The 23,545-nt window shown below is 43.7% G+C and overlaps 1 protein-coding gene, 1 long non-coding RNA gene and 1 pseudogene across 2 annotated transcripts; 2 read left to right on the forward strand and 1 right to left on the reverse strand.

The window, feature by feature from the left end:
• The first annotated feature begins 33 nt into the window (after positions 1-33).
• LOC112260642 lies at positions 34-1,014 on the forward strand. The gene is made up of 2 exons (XR_002955041.2): positions 34-737; positions 977-1,014. It is a non-coding gene; the product is annotated as an uncharacterized LOC112260642 (long non-coding RNA).
• Positions 1,015-1,385: 371 nt separating this feature from the next.
• Positions 1,386-5,117, forward strand: LOC112259618 (annotated as a pseudogene).
• Positions 5,118-5,752: 635 nt separating this feature from the next.
• On the reverse strand, positions 5,753-7,981 carry iba57 (iron-sulfur cluster assembly factor IBA57). The gene is made up of 3 exons (XM_024435916.2): positions 7,470-7,981; positions 6,902-7,251; positions 5,753-6,478 (listed from the first exon to the last, which is right to left on the reverse strand). Exons 1-3 carry the CDS (start codon positions 7,844-7,846, stop codon positions 6,087-6,089), a joined length of 1,119 nt encoding a protein of 372 aa, XP_024291684.1. The 5' UTR covers positions 7,847-7,981; the 3' UTR covers positions 5,753-6,086.
• Between the last annotated feature and the right edge of the window lie 15,564 nt (positions 7,982-23,545).

Below are 23,545 nucleotides of genomic sequence, written 5' to 3' on the forward strand. Positions count from 1 at the left end.
GACTGATTTGTTTAGGAAGTGGAACAACGGCAGGTTCTCAGTACAGACATGTTTACAGTCCGTCTAGAAACAATGATCCTGCTACCTTACATTTGTAGATTAACATGATTGTCTAATTTCGTTGCTTATATGTACTATATAAATTGTATTTTTAAGACAACGTTGAATTAGCAGACAATATCCAAGATGTACGGAAACAATAAGGTGCAAAAAAAAATAAACAAATGTAGCTTTGTAATTAATATTGGGCTTGTGCATCGATAAATGTGTTCCCTTGCAATGCAAACTGAATATCATAGCCATAGCATGTAAAATAGAAAGCTATTTGTAGGTTCGAATAAACGAACCAGACCCTCCTAATTTTCGACTTATCTTTGTAATGCAAATCCAAAAATTATGTAGTTATATTATGTAGATACGTCGCCAGTTTTAATTGCTTGCTAACTAGTTAGCTATATCCAGGATTTGTTTACATTATTGAATATCATGGACAGGGAGTCTTACTATAACTGCTGCAGCCTTGTCAAAATACCAAGGCAATCTTATGAAAAATTCTGGTCTTCGCACTTTGTGGATTACATAGACAAGGAGTTGAGCTATTCCAAATTCTTTAAAAGGTACTTACTTCCCAACCACCCATTCATGTTCTCGAGGAAATTCACTAGACTGGACATGCAGAAAACAGTGGATCACTGAAGAGGAGAAACCAACCTTCCAGAAACTGCTGCAGCAATTTGGTAAATACATTTTGTTACAGATCTATTACAATGCCCAGTAACTTTGTATTCATAATTTTGGTGTGACATGAACGAGTTTGATTAGCCTATGCATGGGCTGTTCTGATCTGTGATTTGACAGCCATATCTCATCGTCTGTGGAATTATCTGATATAATTTGTGCTGCAGTTATGATGAACAAATAACCCATTTCTAAGTTGTTTTCACATAAGGTTTTTCATTTGTTTTTACCCTTGCAGATGAGACTCTGGTTCCTGTTGCAAACAGTGATGTGAAAGAATACAATGCAAACCCCAAGCAAATGATTTATTCACTACTGGAAAGAATACATCCAGTATGGACACTCGTCACCAAAAGGATGTCTATCTGAACGATTCTAAACTATCAAAATAAAGAAAGTCGCACACTCCATGTATAATCTCCCAGCAATTTAATGGGTATTTACCAACGTTTCGGCATCACCCTGAGGAAGGCACAGTGATGCCAAAACATTGGTAAATACCCATTAAATTGCTGGGAGATTATACATGGAGTGTGCGACTTTATTTTGATAGCTTATTCGACGGTAGTCAGTACCTCCACACAAACTATTATTCTGGGTGGGCGCCAGCTCATGTTTTTTAAATCTTTTATCTGAAGGATTGACACATGTCAAGGTATTGAATTCACTGATATGTTGCCTCAGTCCAAAAGAGCAGTAGTCCAAAAGATTTGAAAGTGTTTATTTGTAATGAATAGTACTTGTACTCTTTGCGTTCTTACGAAACTATGCAGTATTTTGTTTTTTTATGTATTATTTCTTACATTGTTACCACAGGAAATCTTAAGTTTTATTACATACAGCCGGGAGGAACTATTGGATATAAGAGCAATGCCAATTTACCAACATTATGACCAGGAACACGACAGGTCTGTTCAATGCTGGTCCAACCAATCTGATTCCACGCTTCAAGATTGCTTCGATCACATGGACTGGGATATGTTCCGAATGGCGTCGAACAACAACATTGATGTATACGCTGATTCGGTGAGCGAGTTTATTAGCAAGTGCATCGGTGATGTTGTATCCACAGCGACTATTAATACCTTCCCCAACCAGAAACTGTGGATTGACTTCAGCATTCACGCAAACCTGAAAGCGCGAACCATTGCTTTTAATCAGGGCAAGGCGACCGGAAACATGACAGAATACAAACAGTGTAGCTATTCCCTCCGCAAGGCAATCAAACAAGCTAAGCATCAGTTTAGAGACAAAGTAGAGTCACAATTCAACGGCTCAGACACGAGAGGTATGTGGCAGGGTCTACAGTCAATCACGGACCACGAAACCATCCCCGTCGCGGACCCCGATGTCTTGCTCCCAGACAAACTAAACAGCTTCTTTGCTCGCTTTAAGGACAATACAGTGCCACCGACACAGCCCGCTACCAAAACCTGCAGGCTCTCCTTCACCGCAGCCAACGTGAGTAAAACGTTTAAATGTGTTAACCCTCGCAAGGCTGCCGGCCTAGACGGCATCCCTAGCCACATCCTCAGAGCATGTGCAGACCAGCTGGCTGGTGTGGTTACGGACATATTCAATCAATCCCTATCCCAGTCTGCTGTTCCCACATGCTTCAAGAGGGCCACCATTGTTCCTGTTCCCAAGAAAGCTAAGGTAACTGAGCTAAACGACGATCGCCCCGTAGCACTCACTTCCGTCATCATGAAGTGCTTTGAGAGACTAGTCAAGGATCATATCACCTCCACCCTACCTGACACCCTAGACCCACTCCAATTTGCTTACCGCCACAATAGGTCCACAGACGACACAATCGCAATCACACTGCACACTGCCCTAACCCATCTGGACAAGAGGAATACCTATGTAATGCTGTTCATCGACTACAGCTCAGCATTTAACACCATAGACCCCGCCCTGTGCAACTGGGTCCTGGACTTTCTGACGGGACGCCCCCAGGTGGTGAGGGTAGGAAGCAACATCTCCACCCTGCTGATCCTCAACACTGGGGACCCACAAGGGTGTGTTCTCAGCCCTCTCCTGTACTCTCTGTTCACCCATGACTGCGTGGCCATGCACGCCTCCAACTCAATCATCAAGTTTGCAGACGACACTACAGTGGTAGGCTTGATTACCAACAACGATGAAACGGCCTACAGGGAGGAGGTGAGGGCCCTCGGAGTGTGGTGTCAGGAAAATAACCTCACACTTAACATCAACTAAACAAAGGAGATGATCGTGGACTTCAGGAAACAGCAGAGGGAGCAGCCTCCTATCCACATCGACGGGACAGTAGTGGAGAAGGTGGAAAGTTTTACATTCCTCGGCATACACATTACGGACAAACTGAAATGGTCCACCCACACAGACAGCGTTGTGAAGAAGGCGCAACAGCGCCTCTTCAACCTCAGGAGGCTGAAGAAATTAGCCTTGTCACCAAAAACACTCAAACTTTTACAGATTCACAATCGAGAGCATCCTGTTGGGCTGTATCACCGCCTGGTATGGCAACTGCTCCGCCCATAACCGTAAGGCTCTCCAGAGGGTAGTGAGGTCTGCACAACACATCACCGGGGGAAAAATACCTGCCCTCCAGGACACCTACAGCACCCGATGTCACAGGAAGGACAAAAAGATCATCAAGGACAACAACCACCCGAGCCACTGCCTGTTCACCCTGCTATCATCCAGAAGGCGATGTCAGTAAAGGTGCATCAAAGCTGGGACCGAGAGACTGAAAAGCAGCTTTTATATCAAGGCCATCAGACTGTTAAATAGCCATCACTAACATCGAGTGGCTGCTGCCAACATACTGACTCAAATCTCTAGCCACTTAATAATTAAAAATTGGATGTAATAAATGTATCACAATGCCACTTTATATAATGTTTACATACCTTGCATTACTCATCTCACATGGATATACTGTACTCTATACCATCTACTGCATCTTGCCTATGCCGTTCGGCTATCGCTCATCCATATATTTATATGTTCATATTCTTATTCATTCCTTTACACTTGTGTGTATAAGGTAGTTGTTGTGAAATTGTTAGATTACTTGTTAGGTATTACTGCATGGTCGGAACTAGAAGCACAAGCATTTCGCTACACTCGCATTAACATCTGCTTACCATGTGTATGTGACCAATAAAATTTGAATTGATGTGAAACTTGATTTGATTTAGACATTGCTCAACTGTTCCCTCCTGTCTGCAACAGGGATTTTCCTTAACGTTTATACCACCCCAATCTTCTTTTCTTCTGACTGGTTCAATAAGTATTGGGATACCTTGGAGGTGGACAACTACCGCTTTGTCTACATGGAACCCAAAGACTCATGGTATAACAAAACATATTTCATTATAGACCCTAATATGGATATCCTCTTATCTCACTCTCCCTTATCATCATGTGCTTGTTTCTCTCATCACTACAGGACACCATTCCACACTGATGTGTTTCGGTCCTACAGCTGGTCAGTGAATATCTGGCAGGAAAAAATGGCTCCTATTTCCCCCGGGCCAAGAAGAGTTTCTACAAGACAGCCATGGCAACCTTGCTTATGACATCACTACTCCCGAGCTTTAAGACCAGGGGCAGTTCTCACACTCTGTTGAGGCCTGCCAACCACTAGAGATCATTCAGGAAGCGGGGGAGATCATTCGTGTGCTCAGTGGTTGGCACCATCAGGTTTATAATTTGGTAAGTGCTGCTGTTTGGATGTGGTGCAAGAGCTTATTTATAAATCATTGCCAGTTAAGCACATAAGCTCATCTGGCTAATTTTTAACTGTAATAACCCCATTTTTGTCTCATAATCCTACAGGAAGACAACATCTCTATCAACCATAACTGGTTGAATGGCTGCAATGTGTACATTATGTGGCAGTTTCTTTATAACGAGCTGTCTGCTGTCCAGAGGGAGATAGAGGAGTGGAGTAACACTTGGAGATACTGGTATGACAAAAGCAGATTTATTTTGAAAAAGCTGTGGTCTGTAGTAACTAAATTGTTTTTGTTTTCCAGGTCATCATGAAGTCTTGCTCTGGGATTGACTACAGGGAGTTTGCCTCTTTCCTAAAGATCGTCGCTGACAACCGCATGTCTTTCTTGAGCTCTTGAAACACCTCAAATGACCCCCTGCATCTTTCAGATACCCTGACCACGTTAGGACCTCACCACGCTGCCTGTGACCTGCAGAGGATGGCTCACATTCTAGAATGCATGCTCTGCAATTACTTTAACATTCAACTCTGAGCTCACACAACACCCACCCGTAGATCGCACTCCAGCAGGTATATCTCACTGGTCACCCCAAAGCCTATTCTTCCTTTGGCCGTCTTTCCTTCCAGTTCTCTGCTACCAATGATTGGAACAAACTGCAAAAATCACTGAAGCTGGAAACTCATATCTCCCTCACTAGCTTTAAGCACCAGCTGTCAGAGCAGCTCCCCATACTGTATTTATATATTTTGCTCCTTTGCACCCCAGTATCTCTACTTGCACATTCATCTTCTGCACATCTACCATTCCAGTGTTTAATTGCTATATTGTAATTACTTCGCCACCATGGCCAATTTATTGCCTTACCTCCCTTATCCTACCTCATTTGCACACACTGTATATATACTTTTTCTACTGTACTATTGACTGTATTTTTGTTTATTCCATGTGTAACTGTGTTGTTGTGTCAAACTGCTTTATGTTGGCCAGGTTGCAGTTGTAAATGAGAACTTGTTCTCAACTAGCCTACCTGGTTAAATAAAGGTGAAATTTAAAAAACAGAAAGTTTTCTGGAGTAGATTAAAGAAACATACACTCCACTAGAGGGCAGCACTCCCTTTACCAGGAGTAGGCCACTATCCCTTTCTGAGCATCTTTATCAATACATTTGGTTGATAAGGCTTTGGTTTCAGAGATAGGTAGCCCAAATGACTTGCCTGACGTCTTGAAATACATACGTTTATGGATGTTTTGTGTGAATGAGATGTTGAGAAAATGAGAAACATCCATACTTTGTGTCCTTATATGTTTATTACACCAGAGATGCATAGTAATATGTCTGACAATAGCTAGTAAATTGTGGTGCACTGGCAAACAGCATAGTTTCAAGGAAGATAGACTCTGAAATTATAATTTCAGAGTCTATCTAAAGCAATTGTAATATTGCAAACTAAGTAAAACTATTGTCATACACATGGCTGCTAGTGGTACCAGTGAAATACTGTATTAGATGAATTTGGAATGAGAAGATGTAACTATGGACCCTATCCATGTAGAAATGATATGGCTCTTTTGAACATATGTACGTTTCATATTGTTGGGGTCAATAAAATACCTCTATCCTCATTTTGCTTTAGTGTCTTTTGGCCACCAGTCTGGCACGGAGGCCTCTAGAGTCACTGTGGTGTCCTCTGACGCCTTGAGTGTCAGTGGCTCTTTAGCGTGAGCCAGGCGGATCAGGCTCAGGCCCAGCTCTCCAACCCCGGCCCTGTGCTTCCCGGCTGGCTTGCCAGACTGGGTCTGTAGCGATACTCCTTCCTCCAGGCCTTCGGCTGGTGCTGACATGCGTACAGGCATCAGGCGCTTCCGCACCACCCCGGTGTGATGAGTCCTGGCGGTCAACTCCTGGCCAATGTAACAGCCCTTACTGAAGCTGATGCCCTGCATGTAGACCAGGTTGGACTCCAGAGGAAGAGCCACCCCGGGAGGAAGGTCCTTCACCCCCTCAGGAAGTCCTATGCGAAACAGGTAGATAGAAACATACGGTGATTACAGGAATCATTTCAATCCAACAGCCCTGCTAAACATATTTTGTATTTTACCTTTATTTAACTAGGCACGTCAGTTAAGAACAAATTCTTATTTTCAATGACGAACCGTTGGTTAACTGACTTGTCCAGCAGCAGAACGACAGATGTTTTCCTTGTCAGCTCTGGGACTTGATCTTGCAACCTTTCGGTTACTAGTCCAATGCTCTAACCACTAGGCTACCTGCCACCCCATACCGTATGCTGCAATCAACTGTTCTATTGTATATGGCATAACAACAACCCAGTAGTTGACAATATACAACCATAGAGTTGGCTACACACCACATAGTATTAGATGAGGCAAGCAAACCATTTCCACCACTTAAACCTCTAGTTGGCTGATCCTACCTATTGCATAGCGGTGCCTGTGGTACTCTTCTGAGTTGCCTTGCTGACACCATGGAATCATTTCCAGAGGATCGACTTCGTTGTCCACCACCAACCTCCAGCCCATGGCTTCAGTTCTCGGATCTTCCTCCCACATCATAGCTTTTTCTGGGTCAGTGAGATCTGGCTTAGGCCTCTTGTGGCCTGGGGCTGTTCCCTGAGGCAACACAGCCCATAGAGAAAGCTCTGGACAGGTGCTGATCTTCACCTGCCGGCGAATTTTGTACACCTTCAAATGTTTCAAAATTACGTCCTTTATGGTGGTGTCACACTCGAGCAGAACACCACAGCCCGCTTCTGCTACTTTCAACCTAAATAACAATAAAAGAAAGAACACGTCAGCCATCATGTGGAAGTACTTCAAATGTATATCATGCCTGGGTTTCTAGTAACTAATTGAAACAGTCTTAACTGCTGCACAGTAACTTCTATGTGAAACTTAGTAGTTAGATAAGCAAGCCACGCCCACAATGGAGGTTATGGCTAGCCTGACCGTAAACAAGATGTAGCTGTTACAATAAGGCATTACCTGTATATGATAATGTCATACAGTGTCCTTCCTTGAACGTTCAGCATGTGCGCATACAAAACGTTCTGTTCCTCTTTTGCAAAGAGCTCCATGTCATTGGTTACAATACCTTGAAGAAACGATCTTGTATCTTGCCCTTGAACTTTCATTAAGGTCCTGTGTGGAAGATGATAGCAAACATACTGTCCCAATTCATTCTTACGTGCTTCCTGACTGTAATTATTGATGTTGGTCCATCCTGCTGGGCACCAAGCACCTGTCCACTGGTACCGGCGTTCGGAACATTTTCTAGCATTGAAATTGCGTGAGTAGAGTCGAAGAAAAGAGTTTGGACCAACCGCGGCCCTAGCGAAACAAACCAATCCCATACAGTGCATTGTTTGGTACGTGTGCGAAAAACAGCAACTAGACAATTAAATAAAATTCGTTAAATAAGTCCAAGACAGGACGTTTCAGCTGACATCTTGATAACAAACTCCATTTTGAATCCCACAATGCACTGCGTGCATTTACGTCACGACGATGGGTGCGTACCAGAAGATTCCGTGTGTTCAGCCTCATTGGTTATGCATGTATTCTGTTTAAAAAAAAAATGTTTTTCAAATTGTATTCTATAACTGATAAACTGTGGGTGTCAGAGTTGAGGTTTAACTAAAGAATTTATGACATCACATATTTCATTGAGGCCTATTTTTTTGAATAATTATTTGAATAGCTGGATTGCATGTACTATGAGGTGTCTGGTTTTGTTTTGTGTGAACTGCAATTCACTTTCATCTCATGATCTTCCCTGTAAAAAAAAAATATATATATATATATATATATATATGCATATCAGGGTAGAAACATCTCGAATTTTCCACAACGGTTCATAATTAAAGTTATGCCGTTTTGCTCTGAAACATACTTGTTTTCTTGTTGAGAATTGATCATAGTGAAAGTCAATGCCAGAAGAAAAGAAATGACAGAATAATTTCTTAAATAAGTGCTCCCATGTTCTGTTAATTTATCATTAAAATAACCTTTTAGGTCAATTTGATTTGGTCAGTTACTAATAAAACAGAATCCGTTTGATTTGAAATGACAATTTTAGGGAACGTATTTTGTTGTATTCCAAGCATGCCTGTAATTTCTCAATGTTCCATTTGAATAAACAGGTTTTACTCTTTACATATTGTCATAGCACCACATTGTCAAGTCAATGTGTCTTGCTTTTTAAAACATACATAAATGTTGAACTATTTATTACAATGTTAGACGTTTGAAGTTCAGTTTGGGGATATTCCACCTCTACCTCCTGTAATCCCATTACTCAGTCTGAGGAGCAGATCAACTATGCTTTGCTCCAAAGTACAGCCTTTTAAAAAATGTCAAATATTGTTTTGGAGTTAAGATATGCTCCGTTCGTCTACCCTTTTTATAAATGAGGCTAAGTTGTCTTGACCTTACAGTTAAGATTTTGTTTTAACATCAGTGCATGTATGTTTTGTATATAGTTCTGAACACTAGCTAACATTTGGATGTTTACTTTGGACCAAAAGAGAAACAAATCTTTCCTACTGATGAGTCAACAGGGTCAACAGAAGGTAGGCTCTGAGGGTCAGGTCTTGACATGTTCCTGAATAACATAGCAACACCTGAGGAAATGGCATCTAAAACAATTGCAAAATCTTTAGGTGTTTAAAGTGTTTTAGGTGTTCTTTATAACTGAGTAAAAGACCCTCTGCATTTACCAGTTGGCTCACCAATAGGATATTATTTCGGAACCAATATTCTAAAAACAGAGAGGTATTTTTATACATTATATACCGATTATTCCATATATAATATCTGTGTGGAGAAAAATTGTGTTTATAAATTAAGGACCATGACAAGAAAAACTGCCGATGAAAAGCATAAAGTTTCACTGGAACTTTGTCAATATTATAATTGCAAAACAACATGAAGTTAAGGCCACCAAAAGTAGAGAAGACATGATGAGGAATAAAATTCCAGATAGAAGTGGGTCTTCTTAGGAATTGTTTTATCCAATTGATCTTAAAAGTATTATTTAAAGTAGTAAAGTCCAGAAAATTCAGTCCACCATTCTTATAAGTGTTCATTAGAACAATTTTCCTAATGTATTGGGTACGGTTTCTCCAAAGAAAGTTGAAAAGCATCTGGTCTATCTCCTTGCTTATTTTACGGTCAAGATATAAAGATAGAGCATCATATGTTAGTCTAGAGATACCTTCGGCCTTGGTTATTAGGACTCTACCTTTTAAAGATAAGTTCCTCTGTAGCCATTGATTTAGTTTCTTCTGGGTTTTTTTAATAAGAGGGTTAAAATTTAGTAAGCCTCTAGACTTCTGATCCTTTGTAATGGTTATGCCTAAATATGTAAGTTCTTCTTTTACTGGAATACCATAATATGAAGGTGTCACACAATCTTTGACAGCTATGAGTTCACATTTATTAATGTTAAGATATAGACCAGTCGCTTTGGAAAAGGATTGTATCACATTGATCGATATGGGAATTTGGTTAGCGTCTTTCAGAAAAAGTGTAGTATCGTCAGCCAGCTGGCTTATAATAATTTCTTTACCAGCTATGGAAATACCTTGTACAGGACTATTATTTAAAGAATTTGCAAGAAGTTGGGTGATTAATAAAAACAGGTACGGAGAGATAGGACAACCTTGCCTAATTCCTCTCTTTAAGTCAAATCTAGGTGAGGTGCCATATTTCAATTTGATAGAGTTGTTACCATTTGCATAGAGAGTCTTAATAGCCTTACAGAAAAAATCCCCAAAGCCAAGTCTCTCAAGGGAGTGGAAGAGAAACTGATGCTCTACTGTGTCAAATGCTTTATAAAAATTTAAAAAATAATATGAAGCTATCCTCGGTTATTAGGTCTGAGTAGTCAAGTACGTCTAATACTAGTCTGACGTCTGACATTGTTAGAAATATGTCTGTTCCTCATGAAGCCAGACTGTGTGTCACGGTCGTCCTCCTCTTCATCTGAAGAGGAGAGGCGAGATGGATCGGAGGACCAAAATGCGGCGTGGTATGTGTTCATCATTAATTTTAATAAAGAATACACTGAACACTGAAACCCTATACAAAAACAATAAACGAAATAACAACCATGAAGCTAATGCGAACTGCGCTGAAACAAGCAATCAACTTAGACAATCACCCACAAACAAACAGTGCAACCCAGGCTACCTGAGTATGATTCTCAATCAGAGACAACTAATGACACCTGCCTCTGATTGAGAACCATACTAGGCCGAAACATAGAAATCCCCAAATCATAGAAAAACAAACATAGACTGCCCACCCCAACTCACGCCCTGACCATACAAAATAATGACAAAACAAAGGAAATAAAGGTCAGAACGTGACAGTACCCCCCCCCCAAAGGTGCTGACTCCGGCCGCAAAACTTTAACCTATAGGAGAGGGTCTGGGTGGGCGTCTGTCCGCGGTGGCGTCTCTGGCGCGGGACGCGGACCCCACTTCACCATTGTCTTAGTCCGCCTTATTGTCCGCCTCCGTGGCTTTCTAACCATGGCAACCCTTCTCAATGACCCCACTGGACAGAGGGGCAGCTCGGGACAGAGGGGCAGCTCGGGACAGAGGGGCGGAAGCTCTGGACAGAGTGGCAGAAGCTCGGGATAGAGGGGCAGAGGCTCGGGATAGAGGGGCAGAAGCTCGGGATAGAGGGGCAGAAGCTCTGGCGCCTCTGGGCTGAGGGGCTCTGAGGCTCTGGCGCCTCAGACTCCGGTAGCAGCGCCGGACAGGCGGGAGACTCCGGTAGCAGCGCCGGACAGGCGGGAGACTCCGGCAGCAGCGCCGGACAGGCGGGAGACTCCGGCAGCAGCGCCGGACAGACAGGACCTTCAACTTTGATGTGTTCATCACACTGTTTAGATTGTAGGAACACCTGCTCTTTCCATGGTTTCAGACTAACCAGGTGAATCCAGATGAATGCAATGATCCCTTATTGAGGTCATTTACTTCCACTTCAATCAATTTAGATGATGGGGAGGAGATAGGCTGAATAAGGATTTTTAAGCCTTCATACAACTGAAATATTGATTCAGTGCTGCCAACTCTCACTCATTTGACCCTTCACACACCATACCTCTTATTTCTCAGGTATTGAAAAAAGTACTGCTTCTATGTTCTTATTCATTTTCCTGCCACCGCACTGTGAAAAGCGGCAGATTGAAGCTTGTGATTTGGTTTAGTAGGTGCACATTTAAGTAATAAGGTATGAGGGGGTGTGGTATATGGCCAATACACCACAGCTAAGGGTTGTTCTTCAGGACCAACACGTCGCTGAGTGCCTGGACACAGCCCTTAGCCGTGGTATATTGGCCATATACTACAAACCCCCAAGGTGGCTTATTTCTATTATAAACTGGTTACCAATGTAATCAGAGCAGTAACAATACATGTTTTGTCATACCCATGGTATATGGTCTGATATACCACGGCTGTCAGCCAATCAGCATTCAGGGCTCAAACCACCCAGTTTATAAATGTAATGAAAGACCCCTGTTAGATGAATTTGGTAACTATGTGTTCATTAACCAATTCAATTAAACTACTCAGTCTGCTATATCAGGATTTGTAGGATACTGAAAGAAATGAAGACAGACAGAGGCCCAGTCTACAATAGTACAATAGTTAAATGTTTTTTTCACGGGAACGTTCTCCCTATCATTTCCGGTACAGTGGTCTATATACCTCACATTTTGTCATAAATGTCCTTCCTCCTCTCAGATACTATGGCAATATAGTTCACAAGCCTTCTCACATTGTCTGCCACCCGTTAAACAATCTACTACAAGCCCAAGGTCTCTCCCCTCCCTGGGTGGGGACAGAATGTCCTGTAAGGAACACAGTATTCAACGATAGCTCCAACAAGGAACAGAAAGTCCTTGTTCTAATTCTTGACCAAAACTACACACATTATATTCAGTATTATGATTCTAATAAGATTCATACATTCATACAGTAACAGAGAGTATTCCGTTTAGTTATAGTTCTAAGTTAAATGTATACATAATTGAGTTATTATTCATAAAAATCCCATAACACCCCTCATGATTAGAGTCAAGCAGACAGCCACTGGCAGACTGGACAGGCATGTTTGTTATCTTCTGAACTAAGTTGATGAACTCAACTGTCAAAAGAGTAGTAAGGCAACTTGTAGCTCTGTGTTGTACACATAATTGTCAATAAATTAATTAGTCACAGAATGCTTCCTTTTGACAGCATATGACAATATAGCCCAGTGCCTAGAGTAAGATGATGGAAATGTTTTACAAATCAGTCTCAACCACCTGAAGATTGATATTCATTAGACTTATCATGAATATCAATATCAAATATCAATATCAAAGTAATTTGTAGAAACACCAAGTATTTGTAAACATAGATCAGTTGTAGCCAACCCTCTTGGAGAGCTATCTCGAGGCAGGATTTTCTATGGTCCTATTTTAAAGGGATAGCATAGTTCACCCAAATTAATTACATATTTACATGTTTGTTTCTTATGGAAAAGGAGAGACCACAATCCATCATATGGTTAGCCACTGCCAGGTCCGGCGGCAACGAGAGATGAGACGTTGAGTGGATGGAACCGCCACTTCAATCTCCTGATCTGGAAACAGAGAAGGCTGGTATCCGTAACAAAATCTGGAATGGTGACAGGCCGGTGGAGGAACACTGGAGAGTGTTGTGTGCGTACTCCACCCAGGGAAGATGCTGACTCCAAGTGGCAGGGTTGGCAGACACACAGCACCATGAGGCGGTCTCCAGATCCTGGTTCACCCGCTCCGTTTGACCGTTGGACTGAGGGTGATAGCCCGAGGACAAACTGGCCGATGACCCCAGAAGAGTACAGAACGCCCTACAGAATCTGGAGGCAAACTGGGGGCCCCGGTCGGAGACGATGTCCAGAGGAAGTCTGTGAAGGCGGAAAACATGCTGAATAAGTAGATGATCAGTCTCATGGGCAGATGGAAGCTTAGGCAGTGGAATGAAATGTGCCGCCTTGGAAAAGCGGTCCACAATGACCAGGATGACAGTGTGGCCCTCTGAGGATGGAAAACTCGTGATGAAGGGTCGAGGAGGTGTTGTCAGCGGATGAAGAACCCCCAGAGGCTGCTGATGAGGAGTCTTGTTCCGGATGCATGTCGGACAGGCAGCCACAAAGGTCCGAGTTTCCGCCTCCTCTGAGGCCTACCAAAACCTCCTCCTCAGAAACTCTAGTGTCCGCTGCCCTCCCAGATGAGAGGTGAGACTCGATGAGTTAACCCACTGAAGTACCTTGGACCGTGCCTCAAGAGGAACAAAAAGTTTGTTAGATAGACAGCCGTCAGGAACTGCCTCCCTACCTTGTGCCTCCCTCACTACAGTCTCTAAACCCCTGGACACTGGCGCTAGGATGAACGACCTGGGGATGATGGATCCAAGCAGCCAATCCTCACTGGAGCTGGAGAACTGTCGAGAAAGGGCATCCGGCTTCACGTTCTTAGACCCCGGACATTAAGATAACGTGAATCTGAACCGAGGGAAGAAAAGAGCCCAACGAGCCTGTCGGGGACTGAGGCATTTAGCCTCCTGGATGTAGGCCATGTTCTTGTGGTCAGTCCAACCGTAAATGGATGTTCCAAACCCTCCAACCAGTGCCGCCACTCCTCCAAAGCCATTTTGACTGCAAACAGCTCCCGATTTCTGACATAATAGTTCCTCTCTGCTGGAGTGAGACGCCTGGAGAAGAAGGCATGGGAATGAAGCTTTTGGTCTTTAGCCGAGCACTGAGACAGAACCACAACCACGCTAACGACAGAGGCATCCACCTCTGCCACAAAGGGAAGAGAAGGATCCGCATGAACTAGAATGGGTGCAGAAGAAAACCAACATTTCAGGTTCTGGAACTCCTTCTCAGCAGCAGGGTTCCAGCTTACATGCCCAGCATTTCCCTTGGTGAGCGCTGTCAGTGACGCCGCCACCGAAGTAATGTCTCATAATAATAATGCTCATAATGTCCATTTGGGGTGTTGAACGCTGTCTTCCACTCGTATCCCTGTCTGATGTGCACCAGATTGTATGCGTTCCCGTAAATCCAATTTTGAGAAAACCGTAGCTCCCTGGAGTCTTTCAAAGGCTGACAACATAAGAGGACGACGGTAATGGTTTTTGATGGTAATGTATCCCCCATGCCTCTTTCCAACAAAGAAAAAACCCGCTCTTGCGGGTTAAGTGGACGACCGAATAAATCCAGCCGCCAGCGCCTCGTTAATTTACAGTTGAAGTCGGAAGTTTAGCCAAATACATGTAAACTCAGTTTTCAATCCAAGTAAAAATTCCCTGTTTTAGGTCAGTTTGGATCACCACTTTATTTTAAGAATGTGAAATGTCAGAATAATAGTAGAGAGAATGATTTATTTCAGCTTTTATTTCTTTCATCACATTTCCAGTGGGTCAGAAGTTTAAATACGCTCAATTACTATTTGTTAGCATTGCCTTTGAATTGTTTAACTTGGGTCAAACGTTTCGGGTAGCCCTCCATAAGCTTCCCACAATAAGTTGGGTGAATTTTGGCCCATTCATCCTGACAGAGCTGGTGTAACGGAGTCAGGTTTGTAGGCCTCCTTGCTAGCACACACTTTTTCAGTTCTGCCCTTAAATGTTCTATAGGATTGAGGTCAGGGCTTTGTGATGGCCACTCCAATACCTTGTCTTTGTTGTCCTTAAGCCATTTTGCCACAACTTTGGAAGTATGCTTCGGGTCATTGTCCATTTGGAAGACCCATTTGCTACTGTAACCGATGTGAAATGGCTAGCTAGTTAGCGGTGGTGCGCACTAATAGTGTTTAAATCGGTGACTACACTCGCTTTGAGACCTTGAAGTAGTGGTTCCCCTTGCTCTGCTAGGGCCGCGGCTTTTGTGGAGCGATGGGTAACGATGCTTTGTGGGTGACTGTTGTCTGTGTGTACAGAGGGTCCCTGGTTCGCACCCGGGTAGGGGCGAGGGGACGGACTAAAGTTATACTGTTACATTGATGCTGTTGACCCAGATCACTGGTTGCTGCGGAAAAGGAGGAGGTCAAAAGGGGGGTGAGTGTAACGGATGTGAAATGGCAGTATGACGGCTGCATGGTCCCATGGATTTTCTTGAATTTTCCAAGCTGTTTAAAGGCACAGTCAACTTAGTGTATGTAAACTTCTGACCCACTGGAATTGTGATACAGTGCATTTTAAGTGAAATAATCTGTCTGTAAACAATTGTTGGAAAAATGTATTGTGTCAGGCACAAAGTAGATGTCCTAACCGACTTGCCAAAACTATAGTTTGTTAACAAGAAATTTGTGGAGTGGTTGAAAACAAGTTTTAATGACTCCAAACTAAGTGTATGTAAACGTCTGACTTCAACTGTAACTGTTCATGGCTGCAGTATCTGGACCTGAGAGAGAATACAGCCCTCCTCTCTGAGAGGTGGTGCCGAGCAGGATGTCGATGGAACAATTGTAGGATCTGTAAGGAGGCAGTTCGCTGGCCCTTCATTTGCGAAAGACCTGACCCAGATCCCAGTACTCCCAAGGTACGTGGGAAAGATCAGGCTTGTAATCCCCAGCCAGGGGAACAGGAGAATCGAAAGCCTCCAGACATGCAGGGCCCGGAAAGGTTTGGAGATAGTTGCTGGCGGGTGGACTGGAAAGGATTTCCACCCAGAACTCTTCCCGAGGGCCAGTCAATTTGAGGATTATGGATAGAAAGCCATGGATGTCCAAGAACCAGGGGAAGCTCAGGAGACCAAATGTAACAGGATAAACTCCACATGATAATCCAGAACCCGTAGCTGAATAGGCATGTTGAGTTGCTCCACCTTCCCAGACCTTAGGGGTTGACCATCCAGCACAGTGGCCGACAACGGAATGTCCAGCTTAGTGAGAGGCAGCCCCTGTTGACGTGCTATTGTATCCAGAAAACGATCCAGAAAACAGCCGGTAGCCCCAGATTCTATGAAAGCAGGAATGTTCAACTGCCCATTGTCCCACTGCAGGTTGGCCAGAAGCAAGGTGCGTACCGTGTCGGCAGCTGGGGACTGTATCTGACTCGCCAGTATTCTCCCGTCTACTGACGAGTCATCCTGTTTCTGATCAGCTCGGGACAGGAGGCACAGAAATGTCCAGACTGTCCATAGTAAAGACAACGTTAATCAGAACGATAATCGGAGGCTTTCGGAGTATTCACTCTTGAGATTTCTTATGTCGGCCTCAGAGAGCAAAAGCACCTGGTCATCTGGAGCAGCGACAGTGTTCCAGGATGGCTCAGTATTATCTGCCTTGACGCAAGCATAGAATGTGTTACGCTCGTGTGGGAGGGATGCTTCAGTGGGCACCGCACAGCTGGATTTTTCTTTGTAGTCTGTGATAGTCTGTAGTCCCTATCACATGCACGACTGAGTTGTGACATCAATTCAAGTTTGAGTCTGTATTGTCTTTTTGCGTCCCTAATGGATTTGCGGACCTTGTACCTTCTTTCCTTGTACACATCACGAGCCACAGAGTCATTGGGGTTCATTCATGTGACTCGAGTCCACAACTCTGTGAATTAGTCATTCAAAAATCATGTTAAACACTACTGTTGCACAGAGTGAGTCCATGCAACTTATTATGTGACTTGTTAAGTGCATTTGAAGTCCTGAACTTATTTAGGCTTGCCATAACAAAAGGGGTTGAATAGTTATTGACTCAAGACATTTCAGCTTGTCATTCATTTGCAAAAATGTCTAAAATCAAAAGTCCACTTTGACATTATGGGGTATTGTGTGTAGGCCAGAGCCAAACATCACAATTCAATCCATTTTAAATGCAGGCTGTAACACAAAAAATGTGTCATATTTATTCATTTATTCATTTTTCACCTTTTATACATTTTTCACCTTTATTTAACCAGGTAGGCCAGTTGAGAACAAGTTCTCATGTACATCTGCGACCTGGCCAAGATAAAGCAAAGCAGTGCGACACAAACAACAACACAGAGTTACACATGGAATAAGCAAACGTACAGTTAATAACACAATAGTAAAGTATATCTACAGTGTGTGCAAATGTAGTAAGATTAGGGAGGTAAAGGCAATAAATAGGCCATAGTGGCTAAATAATTTCAATTTAAGAATTAAACACTGAAGTGATAGATGTGTAGAAGATGAATGTTCAAGTAGAGATACTGGGGTTCAAAGGAGCAAAATACAAATAACAATATAGGGATGAGGTAGTTGGGTGGGCTATTTACAGATGGGCTGTGTACAGGTGCAATGATCAGTAAGCTGCTCTGACAGCTGATGCTTAAAGTTAGTGAGGGAGATATAAGACTCCAGCTTCAGTTATTTTTGCAATTCGTTCCAATCATTGGCAGCAGAGAACTGAAAGGAAAGATGGCCAAAGGAGGAATTGGCTTTGGGGATGACCAGTGAAATATACCTGCTGGAGCGCGTGCTACGGGTGGGTGCTGCTATGGTGACCAGTGAGCTGAGATAAGGCGGGGCTTTACCTAGCAAAGACTTATAGATGACCTGGAGCCAGTGGGTTTGGCGACGAATATGTAGCGAGGACCAGCCAACAAGAGCATACAGTTCGCAATGGTGGGTAGTATATTAAGCTTATGGTGACAAAACGGATGGCACTGTGATAGACTACATCAAATTTGCTGAGTTGGAGGCTATTTTGTGAATGACATCGCCGAAGTCAAGGATCATTGGGATAGTCCGTTTTATGAGGGTGTGTTTTATGAGGGCAGCATGAGTGAAGGTTGCTTTGATGTGAAATAGGAAGCCGATTCTAGAATACATTTTGGATTGGAGATGCTTAATGTGAGTCTGGAAGGAGATTTTACAGTCTAGCCAGACACCTAAGTATTTGTAGTTTTCCACATATTCTAAGTCAGAACCATCCACGGTAGTGATGCTAGACGGGCGGGTGGGTGCGTGCAGCGATTGGTTGAAGAGCATGCATTTAGTTTTACTTGCATTTAAGAGCAGTTGGAGGCCACGGAAGGAGGGTTGTATGGCATTGAAGCTCATCACTGTCCAAAGAAGGGCCAGAAGTATACAGAATGGTGTCGTCTGCGGAGCGGTGGATCAGAGAATCACCAGCAGCAAGAGCGAAGTCATTGATGTAATCAGAAAAAAAGAGTCTGAGAATTGAACCCTGTGGCACCCCCATAGAGACTGCCAAAGGTCCAGACAACAGGCCCTCCGATTTGACACAATGAACTCTATCTGAGAAGTAGTTGGTGAACCAGGTGAGGCAGTCATTTGAGAAACCAAGGCTATTGAGTCTGCCGATAAGAATGCTGTGATTGCCAGAGTCAAAAGTCATTGCCAGTAGCAAAATGCTTACTGAAATTCTCGATTATCGTAGATTTATCGGTGGTGACAGTGTTTCCTAACAGTGGTCACCTGGGAGGAGGTGCTCTTATTCTTCATGGACTTTACAGTGTCCCAGAACTTTTGGGAGTTTGTGCTACAGGATGCAAATTTCTGTTTGAAAAAGCTAGCATCTGCTTTCCTAACTGCCTGTGTATATTGGTTCCTAACTTCCCTGAAAAGTTGCATATCGCGGGGGTTATTCAATGCTAATGCAGTATGACCAACACAAAAACATCTTGTGGCAAGGGCAATCAAGTCGGAAGTGAACCAAGGGCTATATCTGTTCTTAGTTCTACCTTTTTTGAATGGGGCATGCTTATATAAGATGGTGAGGAAAGCACTTTTAAAGAATTACCAGGCATCCTCTACTAACGGAATGAGGTCAATATCATTCCAGGATACCCGGGCCAGGTCAATTAGAAAGGCCTGCTTGCTGAAGTGATTTACAGAGCAATTGACAGTGGTGAGGGGGGGTCGTTTGACCACGGACCCATTACGAACGCAGGCAATGAGGCAGTGATTTTTTACATTTTATTTAACCTTTATTTTACTAGGCAAGTCAGTTAAGAACAAATTCTTATTTTCAATGACGGCCTAGGAACAGTGGGTTAACTGCCTGTTCAGGGGCAGAACGACAGATTTTGTACCTTGTCAGCTCGGGGATTTGAACTTGCAACCTTTCGGTTACTAGTCCAATGCTCTAAACACTAGGCTACCCTGCCGTCCTGATTGCTGAGATCCTGGTTGAAGACAGCAGAAGTGTATTTAGAAGGCAGGTTGGTCAGGATGATATCTATGAGGGTGCCCGTGTTTATGGATTTAGGGTTGTACCTGGTAGGTTTCATGATCATTTGTGTGAGATTGAGGGCATCTAGTTTAGATTGTAGGACGGCGTGTTAAGCATATCCCAGTTTAGATCACCTAAAAATATGAACTCTGAAGATAGATGGGGGGCAATTAATTCACATATGGTGTCCAGGGCACAGCTGGGGGCTGGGGGGGTCTATAACAAGTAGCAACAGTGAGAGATTTTTTTCCCTGGAACGATTTTTGAAAGTAGAAGCTCGAACTGTTTGGGCACAGACCTGGATAGCATGACAGAACTCTGCAGACTATCTCTGCAGTAGATTGCATCTCCACACCCTTTGTCAGTTCTATCTTGGTGGGAAATGTTGATGTTGGGGATGGAAATTTCAGAATTTTTGGTGGCTTTCCTAAGCCAGAATTCAGACACGGTAATAAGTCAACGGGTGTAAATACTTTCTGAAGGCAATGTATATTCCTCAATGTTAATGGATGAGTCCAGGGTGGTTGAATCTTTGAACATATTCCAATCAGTATTCTCAAAACAATCCTGCAGCATTGACTCTGCCTCTGTCCAGCACCTCACTATTCTCTGTGTTGGTGGCTCCCTCTGAGTTGCTGATTGTAGGCGGGAAGTAGGAACAGAGAGATTTAATCTGATTGGCCAAAATGGGGGCGGGGGGTGGCTTTGTACGCATCACAGATGTTTGTGTATTCATGTTCATGCACGGCGGATCCTCTTCTGGGGAAGGACACATGTTGGTGATATTTTGGGAAAATGTGTTTTAGACAGGCTTGGTTAAATCCACCCGTGACAATAAGGACTGCTTCCGGGTGAGAGGATTCTTGTTGGCTAATGATCCTGTACAGTTCACTGAGTTCCGCCTTGGTGTTTGCTTGTGGCAGTAGATGCTGTGATAATAACACAAGTAAATTCCCTCTGCATACAGTGGGGTCGGCATTTTAATATCAGAAACTCCAGTTCAGGTGAACAGGAGCTTGCAATGTTTCCAACTTCAGTACACCAGGAATTGCTTATGAGGAAACATACCCCTCCTCCTGACTCTTACCAGGAACCGCCGATCGATCCATTTGGAATATGGAGAAGCCATCTGGTTGAATAGCAGAGTCGAGTATATTGTCTCTAAGCCACGTCTCAGTAAAAACAAAGACATAATGTCCCTTTGCAATTGAAGCCTTTCTCTGAGTTCACAAAGTTTATTTTCCAGCGATTGGACATTAGCCATCAGGATACTAAGAAGAGGAGGCCATGTAGCCTAGCTTGGAGTCCCCCTTTCCTTCCTCTTCTTTGTTGCCTTAGGTCATCTTGGCCAAGAGCAACAGGTAAGCCCGCTGTGCAGGGAACAAATCCAGAAGTGTTTGTCGGTCATAGAAAATAATTGCACGAACATTCTAAGCTAACAAAGCAATAACTCAAAAATAAAATAAAAAAGCAAAGTTGAGAAAGAACTGGAAAGATGCGCACCCTCCTCAGCGCCGAACATATTATGCTTTTTATCTGTGCAACTAGAGGTGGAAAAATTCAAGATCACCTTTACTCCACACACACAAATTTGGCAAATATCCCCATTTCTCTATCCTCCTGATTCCTGCTTACAAGCAAAAACTCAAACAGGAAGTACCAGTGATGTGCTCAATAAGGAACTGGTTTGATGAAGTGCATGCTAAGCTACAGCACTGTTTCGTTAGCAAAGACTGTAATTTGTTCCGGGATTAATCCGATTGCATTGAGGAGTTTATCACGTCAGTCACCAGCTTCATTAATAAGTGCGTCAACGACATCATCCCCTCAGACCGTACATACATATCCCATGGATTACAAGAAACATCCACACTGAACTAATGGCTAGAGCTGCCGCGTTCAAAGAGCGAGACACTAATCCGGGTGCTAATAAGAAATCCTGCTATGCCCTCTAATGAACAATCAAACAAGCAAAACATCAATACAGAACTAAAATCAGCCCAGTGATACAAGCCTACCAGACGAGCTAAATGCCTTATATGCTCGCTTTGAGGCAAGCAACACTGAATCATGCATGAGAGCACTAGCTGTTCCAGATGACTGTGTGATCAAGCTCTCCATACCTGATGTGAGGAAGACCTATAAACAGGTTGACATTTACAAGGACAGAAGGATTATCAGGAATTGTACTCAGAGAATGTGCTGACCAGCTGGCATGTGTCTTCACTGACATTTTTAACCTCTCCCTGATCCACTCTGTAATGCCTACATGTTTCAAGCAGACCACCATAGTCCCTGTGTCTAAGAACGCCAAGGTAACCTGTCTAAATGACTATCGCCCCGTAGCATTCACATCTGTAGCCATGACATGCTTTGAAAGGCTGGCCATGGTTCACATCAACACCATCATCCCAGACAACCTGGACCTACTCCAATTCGCATGCTGCCCCAACAGATCCACAGATGACTCAATATCTATTGCACTCCATGCTCCCCATTCCCACCTAGACAAGAGAAACACCTATGTTAGGATGCTGTTCATTGACTACAGCACACCATAGTGCCCTCCAAGCTCATTACTAAGCTAAGGACCCTGGGAACCTGGGACTGAACGCCTCCCTCTGCAACTGGGTCCTGGACTTCCTGACGGGCCGTCCCCAGGTGATGAGGGTAGGCAATAACACATCTGCCACGCTGACCCTCAACACAGGGGCCCCTCAGCAGTGCGTGTTAAGTTCCCTTCAGGACTGTTCAACCTTGAATGCGTCGCCGAACACCATCATTAAGTTTACTGACGTCACAACAGGGGTTGGACTTATAACAGATGATGATGAGACCGCCTATAGGGAAGAGGTCAGAGACCTGGCAGTGTGGTGCCTGGACAACAACCTCAACATCAGCAAGACAAAGGAGCTGATCTTGGACTATGGGAAACGGAGGGCTGAGCACTCACCCATTCATGTCGACAGGGCTGTAGTGGAGAGGGTCGAGAGCTTCAAGTTCCTCGGTGTCCACGTCACTAAGGATCTACCATGGTCCAGACACAGAAACACAGTCATGAAGAGGGCACGGCAATGCCTCTTCCTCCTCAGGTGGCTGAACAGATTTGCAACTGAACATCAGATCCTCAAAGTTCTACAGCTGCAGAATTGAGAGCATCTTGACTGGCTGCATCACCACTGGGTATTGCAACTGTTTTTCATCCGACGGCAAGGCACTACAGGGGGTAGTGAGCACTGCCCAGTACATCACTGGGGCCAGGCTCCCTGTCATCCAGGACCTCTATACCAGGCAGTGTCAGAGGAGAAGGCCCTAAAAATTGTCAGACTCCAGCCACCTAAGTCATAGACTGTTCTTTCTGCTACCGCATGGCAAGAGGTACTGATGCACTAAGTCTGGAACACACAGGACCCTGAACAGCTTCTACCCCCAAGCCGTTACAGCCTTATTCTAAAATTGATTAAATTGTTTTTTACCCTCATCAATCTACACACAATACCCCATAATGACAAAGCAAAATGTATAAATAAATAAGTAACTGAAATATCACATTTACATAAGTATTCACACCCTTTACTCAGTACTTTGTTGAATAACCTTTGGCAGCAATTACAGGCTCGAGTCTTCTTGGGTGTGACGCTACAAGCTTGACACACCTGTATTTGTGGAGTTTCTCCCAATCTTCTCTGCAGATCCTCTCAATCTCTGTCAGATTGGATAGGGAGCGTTGCTGCACAGCTATTTTCAGGTCTCTCCAGTGATTTAGATCGGGTTCAAGTCCGGACACTGGCTGGGCCACTCAAGGACATTCAGAGACTTGTCCCGAAGCCAATCCTGCGTTGTCTTGGCTGTGTGC

Source organism: Oncorhynchus tshawytscha, linkage group LG10 (genome assembly GCF_018296145.1).
Source record: "Oncorhynchus tshawytscha isolate Ot180627B linkage group LG10, Otsh_v2.0, whole genome shotgun sequence".
Taxonomy (NCBI): Eukaryota; Metazoa; Chordata; class Actinopteri; order Salmoniformes; family Salmonidae; genus Oncorhynchus; species Oncorhynchus tshawytscha.